Source organism: Nerophis lumbriciformis, linkage group LG26, assembly GCF_033978685.3.
Source record: "Nerophis lumbriciformis linkage group LG26, RoL_Nlum_v2.1, whole genome shotgun sequence".
NCBI lineage: Eukaryota > Metazoa > Chordata > Actinopteri > Syngnathiformes > Syngnathidae > Nerophis > Nerophis lumbriciformis.
The window spans coordinates 13,831,312-13,845,035 of record NC_084573.2 but is presented as its reverse complement, the minus strand read 5'-3'; the positions used below and the strand labels follow the sequence as shown (position 1 = coordinate 13,845,035).

The 13,724-nt window shown below is 42.9% G+C and overlaps 1 protein-coding gene across 1 annotated transcript in view; it reads left to right on the top strand.

Annotated features, from left to right (window-relative positions):
• lin28b (lin-28 homolog B (C. elegans)) overlaps positions 1-13,724 on the top strand; it is a 55,477-nt gene that overhangs the window by 38,357 nt on the left and 3,396 nt on the right. The window contains exon 3 of the mRNA XM_061986791.2: positions 2,558-2,745. Coding sequence (XP_061842775.1) covers positions 2,558-2,745 — 188 coding nt within the window. The remainder of the gene's footprint in view (positions 1-2,557; positions 2,746-13,724) is intronic.

Sequence of the window (13,724 nt, the reverse complement as noted above, 5' to 3'; positions counted from 1 at the left end):
AGCCTTTTGTTATTCGTTGTCGATGATTTATTTTATTTTATGACTGTGTACTGTAGCCTATTACAGTTGGTTATTTTTAGATTTAAGGTCAAAGTCTACCATAACAACTCTCCAAAATAACCCAGATTATGCCAAATTCAACAATGATTGATCATCAGCCAATAAATTATTGCTTGATTTGTATCCAGAAATTTGGGCGATTCAATATTAAATGTTTTTTTTACTCCATGCAGTATTAACTATCCTCAATGTTTTTAATGTACTTTATTTAATATTTGCACTTATTCTGATTTATTATTTTCTACTACCGGTAATTGTCAACGATGTATTATTTTTATGCCGCTTATTAATTATTAGTTACATAATGTTTGTTACATTTTGGGCAAGGTCCTTGAATATTTAATTAAATGGTATTAATATTGATAATTAACTCTATATTTGTGGCCTATAAAAATATATTTTTTGATAAATATATTGTTGTCATGGTAACAGCCATATTGGAGGAGCACACTTTCATTTGATATCACCCGTGCTTTAGTGTGTCTCCTATACACACACTGCACATACAACAGAGGTGTTGCATGTTATATGGCGTCGTGACTGCTCTGCCCCCCACCTGCATGCTGGCGTGGGGGTGTGTTTACCTACGGAACGCCGCGATCTGCTGCGGCTCGCCAAGGTCACGGTTGCAGCCCCATCTCCCCACAATCCTTTATCAGGCGTCTGTTGTGTACCATCAGGAAGACATAATTCGTCGTACAGTGGTTCAGCGGGAACTAAATCAATCAGCGGTGATGATGCGGATAGGATGGATGGTGGATAGAACACACAAGAGAAAATTATTAAATCGTCCTCCCCAGAGGAAGGAATAGGAAGTGGTGCCTCTGTGAAAAGCAGATTAACGCAGCCCTGCAAGTACATGTGAGATAAGTACAGGGTGGATAGAGTCTTGTGGCAGTTTGTGCACGTCTTATATCATCAGTCAGCTTGTTCTTGCCAGAATGTAGTCGTATTTCATATTGTAAGGAATACACCTGGAAATAATAATTAATGTGAAAAAAGTTTCTCTGGTCTAAAGTGGTATAAAAAGTGGTGTTTTTATGTGCTCCGACTTGGGTTTTTTGTCATTAAAGTCAAGTGTTTTATTGTTTTACCTGCTTATGAACTGGAAACCATGTCTAACGCAAACAATTATTTGATTTTCTGTAGGAAATAATAGCAAAATAAATAAATAAATACATATGTTCCAGTGTCAAACTGATGCATCATAAAACCTTCATTGACTGTACAAGGCAATGTTTTTAGCAAAACTTCCAGGTAGTGTTGTCCCGATTGTATTGTATTTCGATACTTTTCGGTACTTTTCTAAATAAAAGGGACCACAAAAAATTGCATTATTGGCTTTATTTTAACAAGAAATCTTAGGGTACATTAAACATAAGTTTCTTATTGCAAGTTTGTCCTTAAATAAAATGGTGAACATACAAGACAACTTGTCTTTTAGAAGTAAGCAAGCAAACAAAGGCTCCTAATTTATCTGCTGACATATGCAGTAACATATTGTGTCATTTTCCATTCTATTATTTTGTCAAAATTATGAGGGACAAGTGGTAGAAAATGAATTATTAATCTACCGTACTTGTTCATTTACTGTTAATATCTGCTTACTTTCTATTTTAACATGTTCTATCTACACTTCTGTTAAAATGTAATAATCACTTATTCTTCTGTTGTTTGGATGCTTTACATTAGTTTTGGATGATACCACAAATTTAGGTATCAATCCGATACCAAGTAGTTACAGGATCATACATTGGTCATATTCAAAGTTTTCATGTGTCCAGGGACGTATTTCCTGAGTTAATAAACATAATGTGAATTTAAAAAAAAACGAAATAAGATTTTGTGATGCTAAAAATATCGATGTAATCATAGTAGTATCGACTGGATACGTGCCTGTACTTGGTATCATTACAGTGGATGTCAGGTGTAGATCCACCCATGGCGTTTGTTTACATTGTGACGCCGGTGAGCTACGGTGTGTAGTGAAGCATGTTTAGCTATTCCTCGTCCTGCAGTGATAATGATACTTGTAAGAAACTCACTTTATTTGTCGCCATGAAGGATATGATTAGTGATTTAGAAGTAGCTACAATACTGCAGACTGCGGATGGACTTTAGCCGCTAGCTTGTCTTAAAGCACCTCTTCCTGAGGGCGTTTCAGTGTTATAACTTCACATTTATCGTTAGTTTTTAAGCCAAAATGCGTCATTCTCCCTTTTCTGTCTACACACATTGTCTGCTTGTAAGTACTCTGTGATTGTGCGCTGCCGAACATGCTTCTTTGCTCGTAAAACCAGCAATGACACGACGTGAGGACGACGGGTTGACCGGTACTTTTTAGAGGCAATATAGTACCAAATATGATTCATTAGTATCGCGGTACTATACTAATACCGGTATATCGTACAACTATACTCCCAAGTTATGCAAGTGTAGCAAAGAAGTGCCCCCAAAAAACACTAAATGTGCTCTTTTTCCACACCCTGTCTTTCAGAGCAAGCTGGTGATGGAGGGCTTCCGAAGCTTAAAGGAGGGCGTGCAGGTGGAGTTCACCTACAAGAAGTCCTCCAAAGGCCTCGAGTCCTTGCGGGTGACCGGACCGGGCGGGGGACCCTGTGCAGGCAGCGAGAGGAGACCGAAAGGGAAGGTCCCGCTCCAGAAGCGCAAACCAAAGGGAGACCGGTCAGTACGTTTAACAGAAGTGTCTGTGACACTATGTTGGAGAAAAGTATTGGGACACCTTACTTGCAAGGAAATCAATTGTCCAAAATGTCTTGATAAAACACCTAAAGAGGGGTACCTTGATAAATACTTGTATCCTTATGTTGCATGTACAAACCCCGTTTCCATATGAGTTGGGAAATTGTGTTAGATGTAAATATAAACGGAATACAATGATTTGCAAATTATTTTCAACCCATATTCAGTCGAATATGCTACAAAGACAACATATTTGATGTTCAAACTGATAAACATTTTTTGTTGTTGCAAATAATCATTAACTTTAGAATTTGATGCCAGCAACACGTGACAAAGAAGTTGGGAAAGGTGGCAATAAATACTGATAAAGTTGAGGAATGCTCATCAAACACTTATTTGGAACATCCCACAGGTGAACAGGCAAATTGGGAACAGGTGGGTGCCATGATTGGGTATAAAAGTAGATTCCATGAAATGCTCAGTCATTCACAAACAAGGACGGGGCGAGGGTCACCGCTTTGTCAACAAATGCGTGAGCAAATTGTTGAACAGTTTAAGAAAAACCTTTCTCAACCAGCTATTGCAAGGAATTTAGGGATTTCACAATCTACGGTCCGTAATATCATCAAAGGGTTTAGAGAATCTGGAGAAATCACTGCACGTAAGCAGCTATGCCCGTGATCTTCGATTCCTCAGACTGTACTGCATCAACAAGCGACATCAGTGTGTAAAGGATATCACCACATGGGCTCAGGAACACTTCAGAAACCCACTGACAGTAACTACAGTTGGTCGCTACATCTGTAAGTGCAAGTTAAAACTCTCCTATGCAAGGCGAAAACCGTTTATCAACAACACCCAGAAACGCCGTCGGCTTCGCTGGGCCTGAGCTCATCTAAGATGGACTGATACAAAGTGGAAAAGTGTTCTGTGGTCTGACGAGTCCACAATTCAAATTGTTTTTGGAAACTGTGGACGTCGTGTCCTCCGGACCAAAGAGGAAAAGAACCATCCGGATTGTTATAAGCGCAAAGTTGAAAAGCCAGCATGTGTGATGGTATGTGTGTGTACTAGTGCCCAAGACATGGGTAACTTACACATCTGTGAAGGCCCCATTAATGCTGAAAGGTACATACAGGTTTTGGAGCAACATATGTTGCCATCCAAGCAACATTACCATGGAAGCCCATGCTTATTTCAGCAAGACAATGCCAAGCCACATGTTACATCAACGTGGCTTCATAGTAAAAGAGTGCAGGTACTAGACTGGCCTGCCTGTAGTCCAGACCTGTCTCCCATTGAAAATCTGTGGCGCATTATGAAGCCTAAAATACCACAACGGAGACCCCCGGACTGTTGGACAACTTAAGCTGTACATCAAGCAAGAATGGGAAAGAATTCCACCTGAGAAGCTTAAAAAATGTGTCTCCTCAGTTCCCAAACGTATACTGAGTGTTGTTAAAAGGAAAGGCCATGTAACACAGTGGTGAACATGCCCTTTCCCAACTACTTTGGCACGTGTTGCAGCCATGAAATTCTAAGTTAATTATTATTTGCAAAAAAAAAAAATAAAGTTTATGAGTTTGAACATCAAATATGTTGTCTTTGTAGTGCATTCAATTGAATATGGGTTGAAAAGGATTTACAAATCCTTGTATTCCGTTTATATTTACATCTAACACAATTTCCCAACTCGTATAGAAACGGGGTTTGTATGTACGGCTGCACCGAGATATTTTAAAAGCCCACATGACTGTTGCTATGGTTATATTGCCAAGGAATCACATGGATGCTACTCTAAAATCAATTTTGCAGCATTAACGCTGAAGAGCGTAGGGAAGGATTTGCATCACAATGCTGTGTGTATCGCACAATCAGTGACTGAGGTCTCCATGAGAGGGTCCTTTTGCGGGACCTGATGTATACACGAGGACACCACATGAAAACAAAGACTGATTTATGTACACATGTGGCAGTCTTTATGTTGCCCACGCCCTCCACCGCCTCTAAAAAGCTGCATTGCACCTGTTCTGCGGAGGTAACTTCCCGACCATGGGTTGCTCCGTTACATTTGTCCGAGGGATGGAATTTATCTCGGCACACACTTTAACTCTAAAGGCCTTAGTGGCCACATGCGTGGACAGCACCTTTTAGCTCTTATTTCCAAAATTGTGTACACTACTGAATTGGGGTCTTATGCCGACATATGGACACTTATACTGCTATCTGGTGGTGTCAGAAGAGTTTAACATAAAGTGTAAAAATTAAAATTAGCATGTCACTACACATGAAGTACACGTTTGTGTACTTATGGACTAAGTACATCATATCAAAAGATGATTTTTAGTTTTTATTCTAATTAGGGTCCAATAAGCCCAAATAGCAAAGAGAAATAAAAAGCATGTAAACAAACAGCTTGGGCCTTAAGAGGTTTTTAAGCCAGGGGTGTCAAACTCATTTTTATTGAGGGCCACATGTAACAGCGAATAATATATGAATACAGTGTAAATGTAAAAAGATTTGCCTCATGATAGTTGCACAATTGTCTATGCATTGGATTATTATATATTTTGTATGTACACTGTTACATTCTTTTCATAGGTTTTGCGGTAAAAAACTGGCAGCTCTGTCGCCAGAATTTTAACATAGAATTTATCGTGTTTTAAATTTTTTTTTATAGACTTTGACTTGGACAAATTTTAATGATCCACAAGGGAAATTGTTTTACAGCATATTACTGTAAATGGAAAAACAGTACCACTGTTAGGAGCACCATTATTAGATAATATTAAAGTTTAAAAGATATCAATCAATCAATCAATCAATCAAACTTTATTTATAAAGCGTTTTTCATACATCAAAGAAATGCAACACAAAGTTAAAAACAAAACCCTGATGAACCATAGCCCCCATTATCACATACGTACGCACGGACACAGATACCAAACACAAACACAACATACACACATATGCAACTACCCATATTTTTCGGATTATAAATCGCTCCGGAGTATAAATCGTGCCGGCCAAAAATGCATAATAAAGAAGGAAAAAAACATTAAAAGTCGCACTAGAGCAGGCCTGGGCAATTATTTTGCCTCGGGGGGCCACATTTAGAGAAAAAAATGTGCCTGTGGGCCGGTATATCTATTTTTAGGAACACTAATACAAAACCTCACCATAATGTCTGATTGAATGCTAAAAACGTTATGACAGACCGCCTTAAAAAACGGAATTGAATTTTACATTTTTTTTACTAAATGAGACACCCAGAATGTACATGAAAATAAAGAATGTGGGATTTACAATATGAACTATGAAGATTAAACCACTGAATATTGACAACATATCACATGTCACACCCCCTCTCGATCGACATATTTTACAATCAAGCGAAACAATGCAACAAAAATGCAACAAACACAGCGAAATATGAGCGCGAAGGGTAAAAAAACCCACCTACAATCTGATATATCTGATATTTCACTAAGCTTTAGAACTTCGTTGTAAAATTCTGCAGTGAAAACATCACTGCAGATCATAATGGCAGCTACATTTTCCATCTTAAAGATCTAAAATAATTTTTTGCGAATGTCCGGCGGGCCGGATTGAAAAGCTTAAAGTTCCGCATGTGGCCCCCGGGCCTTAATTTGCCCAGGTCTGCACTAGAGTATAAGTCGCATTTTTTGGGGAAACTTATTTGATAAAATCCAACACCAAGTATAGACATTTGAAAGGCAATTTCCATCTCCATCCATCCATCTTCTTCCGCTTATCCGAGGTCGGGTCGCGGGGGCAGCAGCCTAAGCAGGGAAGCCCAGACTTCCCTCTCCCCAGCCACTTCGTTCAGCTCTTCCTGTGGGACCCCGAGGCGTTCCCAGGCCAGCCGGGAGACATAGTCTTCCCAACGTGTCCTGGGTCTTCCTCGCGGCCTCCTACCGGTCGGACGTGCCCTAAACACCTCCCTAGGGAGGCGTTCGGGTGGCATCCTGACCAGATGCCCGAACCACCTCATCTGGCTCCTCTCGATGTGGAGGAGCAGCGGCTTTACTTTGAGCCCCTCCCGGATGGCAGAGCTTCTCACCCTATCTCTAAGGGAGAGCCCCGCCACCCGGCGGAGGAAACTCATTTCGGCCGCTTGTACCCGTGATCTTGTCCTTTCGGTCATAACCCAAAGCTCATGACCATAGGTGAGGATGGGAATGTAGATCGACCGGTAAATTGAGAGCTTTGCCTTCCGGCTCAGCTCCTTCTTCACCACAACGGACCGATACAGCGTCCGCATTACTGAAGACGCCGCACCAATCCGCCTGTCGATCTCACGATTCACTCTTCCCTCACTCGTGAACAAGACTCCGAGGTACTTGAACTCCTTCACTTGGGGCAAGATCTCCTCCCCAACCCGGAGATGGCACTCCACCCTTTTCCGGGCGAGAACCATGGACTCGGACTTGGAGGTGCTGATTCTCATCACAGTCGCTTCACACTCAGCTGCGAACCGATCCAGTGAGAGCTGAAGATCCTGGCCAGATGAAGCCATCAGGACCACATCATCTGCAAAAAGCAGAGACCTAATCCTGCAGCCACAAAACCAGATCCCCTCAACACCTTGACTGCGCCTAGAAATTCTGTCCATAAAGGTTATGAACAGAATCCGTGACAAAGGGCAGCCTTGGCGGAGTCCAACCCTCACTGGAAACGTGTCCGACTTACTGCCGGCAATGCGGACCAAGCTCTGGCACTGATCATACAGGGAGCGGACTGCCACAATCAGACAGTCCGATACCCCATACTCTCTGAGCACTCCCCACAGGACTTCCCGAGGGACACGGTCGAATGCCTTCTCCAAGTCCACAAAACACATGTAGACTGGTTGGGCAAACTCCCATGCACCCTCAAGGACCCTGCCGAGAGTATAGAGCTGGTCCACAGTTCCACGACCAGGACGAAAACCACACTGTTCCTCCTGAATCCGAGGTTCGACTATCCGGCGTAGCCTCCTCTCCAGTACACCTGAATAGACCTTACCGGGAAGGCTGAGGAGTGTGATCCCACGATAGTTAGAACACACCCTCCGGTTCCCCTTCTTAAAGAGAGGAACCACCACCCCGTTCTGCCAATCCAGTGGTACCGCCCCCGATGTCCACGCGATGCTGCAGAGTCTTGTCAACCAAGACAGCCCCACAGCATCCAGAGCCTTAAGGAACTCCGGGCGGATCTCATCCACCCCCGGGGCCTTGCCACCGAGGAGCTTTTTAACTACCTCAGCAACCTCAGCCCCAGAAATAGGAGAGCCCACCACAGACTCCCCAGGCACTGCTTCCTGATAGGAAGACGTGTTGGTGGGATTGAGGAGGTCTTCGAAGTATTCCCTCCACCGATCCACAACATCCGCAGTCGAGGTCAGCAGAACACCATCCTCGCCATACACGGTGTTGATAGTGCACTGCTTCCCCTTCCTGAGGCGGCGGATGGTGGTCCAGAATTGCTTCGAAGCCGTCCGGAAGTCGTTTTCCATGGCCTCACCGAACTCCTCCCATGTCCGAGTTTTTGCCTCTGCGACCGCTGAAGCCGCACACCGCTTGGCCTGTCGGTACCTGTCCGCTGCCTCAGGAGTCCTATGAGCCAAAAGAACCCGATAGGACTCCTTCTTCAGCTTGACGGCATCCCTCACCGCCGGTGTCCACCAACGGGTTCTAGGATTACCGCCACGACAAGCACCAACTACCTTGCGGCCACAGCTCCAATCAGCCGCCTCGACAATAGAGGCGCGGAACATGGTCCATTCGGACTCAATGTCCAGCACCTCCCTCGTGACATGTTCAAAGTTCTTCCGGAGGTGGGAATTGAAACTCTCTCTGACAGGAGACTCTGCCAGACGTTCCCAGCAAACCCTCACAATGCGTTTGGGCCTGCCAGGTCTGTCCGGCATCCTCCCCCACCATCGCAGCCAACTCACCACCAGGTGGTGATCGGTAGAAAGCTCCGCCCCTCTCTTCACCCAAGTGTCCAAAACATGAGGCCGCAAATCCGATGACACAACTACAAAGTCGATCATGAAACTGCGGCCTAGGGTGTCCTGGTGCCAAGTGCACATATGGACACCTTTATGTTTGAACATGGTGTTCGTTATGGACAATCTGTGACGGGCACAAAAGTCCAATAACAAAACACCGCTCGGGTTCAGATCCGGGCAGCCATTCTTCCCAATCACGCCTCTCCAGGTTTCACTGTCGCAGCCAACATGAGCATTGAAGTCCCCCAGTAGAACGAGGGAATCACCCGGGGGAGCACTCTCAAGTACTCCCTCGAGTGAATCCAAAAAGGGTGGATACTCTGAGCTGCGGTTTGGCGCGTAAGCACAAACCACAGTCAGGACCCGTTCCCCCACCCGAAGGCGGAGGGAAGCTACCCTCTCGTCCACCGGGTTGAACTCCAACGTACAGGCTCTGAGCCGGGGGCAAACAAGAATTGCCACCCCAGCCCGTCGCCTCTCACTGCCGGCAACGCCAGAGTGGAAGAGAGTCCAGCCCCTCTCGAGAGAATTGGTTCCAGAGCCCTTGCTGTGCGTCGAAGTGAGTCCGACTATATCTAGTCGGAACTTCTCCACCTCGCGCACTAGCTCAGGCTCCTTCCCCCCCAGCGAGGTGACGTTCCACGTCCCAAGAGCTAGCTTCTGTAGCCGAGGATCGGACCGCCAAGTGCCCTGCCCTCGGCTGCCGCCCAGCTCACATCGCACCCGACCTCTATGGCCCCTGCTATGGGTGGTGAGCCCATTGGAGGTGGGACCCACGTTGCCTCTTCGGGCTGTGCCCCATGGGGACAGGCCACCAGGCGCTCGCCATCGTGCCCCACCTGCGGGCCTGGCTCCAGAGGGGGGCCCCGGTGACCCGCGTCCAGGCAAGGGAAATCTGGGTTCCTTAATCGTTTTTTTCATAGAGGTCTTCGAGCTGCTCTTTGTCTGATCCCTCACCTAGGACCAGTTTGTCTTGGGAGACCCTACCAGGGGGCATCAAGCCCCCGGACAACATAGCTCCTAGGATCATTGGGACACGCAAACTCCTCTACCACGTTAAGGTGGCAGCTCAGAGAGGAGTGAAAGGCAATTTAAAATAAATAAAGAATAGTGAACAACAGGCTGAATAAGTGTACGTTATATGACGCATAAACAACGAACTGAGAACGTGCCTGGTATGTTAACGTAACATATTATGGTAAGAGTCATTCAAATAACTAGAACATATAGAACATGCTATACGTTTACCAAACAATCCGTCACTCCTAATCGCTAAATCCGATGAAATCTTTTTCCTCGGTGTCGCTTCTAAACAACTCTGCCAACTCCAAAGGCAGACAATGCACTTCTGCCATGACCCGCCCCCGCCAAATTGTTATTGGTTGAAGTGTGTGTGTGACGATTGCTGATATACGCCTAGTCTCTTACGGGAATGAGATAAATAATATTATTTGATATTTTACGGTGATGTGTTAATAATTTCACACATAAATCGCTCCAGAGTATAAATCGCACCTCCGGCCAAACTATGAAAAAAAACTGCGATTTATTGTCCGAAAAATACGGTACATGGACAAATGATTGCATGGCTGAGTACAGAGGAGACATGTGAGTAAACACTATCACAACTGCATGCAGTACAAACAAGGCAGATCAAAAGATAACGTACTTTATTGATGGAAAATCAGTACCACTGTTTTTTTAAGGTAAAATGTACAGTTTTGTTTTTACAGTGAATGGAAATACTGTTTTTAACAGTAAAATCCTGGCGACCTATTTACCTTTTATTTTAGCGTAAAATATGTTTTACTAGTGTATCACTGTAAATGGAAAAACGGCACCTGTTTTTTGGGGGGGGGTTTTTACGGTAAAATTATGGCGACTGACCTGCCATTTACAATTTCACGGATGACTTGCTTTGAAATCATAAGTCAAGCAGATATTTAAGTGTTTATATTTATTTCAACAAATAATTTGTTGGAATGTATGATAATATATTTGTTGCATTAGATAATATTAAAGTTTAAAACAGATACAACTACATGCAGAACATTTATGTTTACTGTCAAAATAGACATAGAGAAAAAGTACTTACCGTATTTTTCGGACTCTAAGTCGCAGTTTTTTTCATAGTTTGGCCGGGGGTGCGACTTATACTCAGGAGCGACTTATGTGTGAAATTATTAACACGTTACCGTAAAATATCAAATTATATTATTTAGCTCATTCACGTAAGAGACTAGACGTATAAGATTTCATGGGATTTAGCGATGAAGAGTGACAGATTGTTTGGTAAACGTATAGCATGTTCTATATGTTATAGTTATTTGAATGACTCTTACCATAATATGTTACGTTAACATACCAGGCACGTTCTCAATTGGTTATTTATGCCTCATATAACGTACACTTATTCAGCCTGTTGTTCACTATTCTTTATTTATTTTAAATTGCCTTTCAAATGCCTATTCTTGGTGTTGGCTTTTATCAAATAAATTTCCCCCAAAAATGCGACGTATATATGTTGTTTTCCTTCTTTATTATGCATTTTCGGCCGGTGAGACTTATACTCCGGAGCGACTTATACTCCGAAAAATACGGTAATTGACTGATTATTTTTTCAGGCTTTTGCGGGTCACACAAAATGACTCGTGGGCCAGATCTAGCCTGCTGGCCCTGAGTTTGACATCCCTGTTGGAAAAATTATACGACAAATACAAATAACATTTGAATAAAAACAAGAATATTGATCCTGACTGTGATTTGAACCCTCGTCCCGTTCTTAGGACATACTATCCATTAAGCTATCCAGCCATCCTTCAATAAAAGCAGTTATTGTAAAACTGTATACTTTTCATTATTTGGGTGATGGGCGACCGTCCGGAAGGCAGGAAACGCTATGCGGAAGAAGGTCCTTTTACACGGCTGAATAATTCAGCCTATTCGAGGACAACCGATCCCGTGTCAGTGGTCAAGTGACTGTGACTCAGGTGGTTGAAAGGCAACACTGAGGAACATGTGGAGATGCTAGGCCACCTCATCCGGCTATTATCTTTAGCCCCCACTTCTCTGCCCCCTGCTGGTCTTTTTGAGAAGGCTTCATGCAACATCTGTGGGAATTTGAACCACACACTCCTCAAACAGATAATACATCACAATTCCGTAGCTCTTTTTCCTCAAATATGCTGAATCTGCGATGTCTTTCATTATGAAAAAAAATCCCTCCTTTTATTTGTAACCATATCACATTTTAAATGTAAAGCCTTCATGCTATTCCATTGACGCTTCCTTCAAGGTAATTACAATTTTAGAAGGTTCAGGTGTGACGCAGCTTTTCAGAGAACGAGGCAACATAAAGAGTGTCACATAAATCAGCCACGTTTTCATGTGGCGTCTTCATGTATACATCAGGTCTCCATCAGCCCCGGAAGGAACAAAGCCTCCACTTCAGAAGGCATTATACTCCATATACAGCATTGTCATGCAAATCTATGAAATCCGTGTTGTCAAAAGGCGGCTTTAGCCCAGTAGATATTTTTATCTCTCATATTATATGCATAATTGATAAATATAATGTTAAATCACAATGTTGTAGCAAAGCACTCAATACATTAATTGTAGTTTTTCCAATTAATTTTAAGACAAACCCCAAGTTTGTAACAGTATTTTTGTCGGTAACTAAGTAGAGCCTTTTAAGAAAATCATTAAAAAAGCGTTTTTTGGGGGGGGATTCAATAGGCAACTTAAAATCCTTCCTAAAGCTCTTGAGAATACATACACACCTTATAAACCATTATTTTTATTTATTCATTTATATAAACGGTACAGGCCAAAAGTTTGGACACACCTCATTTCATTTTCTTTATTTTCATGACTATTTACATTGTAGATTGTCACTGAAGGCATCAAAACTATGACACCTTGCTGCTTTGCCAAAATTGATTACTAAATCAGTCACTGCTTTTATATAAATATTCTGCGTGAAATTCATATTTTTCTTGGGGTCTTTAACAGCCCTATGTGCCTGTCCATAATAGCATATTTACTGGGGATGTCCGATAATATTGGACTGCCGATATTATCGGTCGATAAATGCTTTAAAATGTAATATCGGAAATTATCGGTATCTGTTTCAAAATTATCGGTATCGGTTTTAAAAAGTAAAATGTATGACTTTTTAAAACGCCGCTGTGTACACGGATGTAGGGAGAAGAAGTACAGAGCGCCGATAAACCTTAAAGGCACTTGCTTTGCATGCCGGCCCAGTCACACAATATCTACGGTTTTTCTCACACACAAGTGAATGCATGCATACTTGGTCAACAGCTGAGGGTGGCCGTATAAACAACTTTAACACTGTTACAAATATGCGCCACAAAGTGAACCCACACCAAACAAGAATGACAAACACATTTCGGGAGAACATCTGCACCGTAACACAACATAAACCCAACAGAACAAATACCCAGAAGCCCTTGCAGCACTAACTCTTCCGAGACGCTACAATATACACCCCCCATCCCCCCCCCCCCCGCTCCCCAACCCCGCTGTCCCAACCCCGCCCACCTCAACCTCTTCATGCTCTCTCAGGGAGAGCATGTCCCAAATTCAAAGCTGCTGTTTTGAGGCATGTTAAAAAAAATAATGCACTTTGTGACTTCAATAATGTTGGGATTTTTTCCATTACTTGAGTTGATTTATTTTGGAAAACCTTGTTACATTGTTTAATGCATCCAGCGGGCCCTCACAACAAAATTAGGCATAATAATGTGTTAATTCCACGACTGTACATATCGGTATCGGTTGATATCGGAATCGGTAATTAAGAGTTGGACAATATCGGATATCGGCAAAAAAGCCATTATAGGACATCTCTAATATTTACCATTGTACACCAATAATTACAATAGTTGTGAAAACCCCAAACATTTGAATGTTATTATCA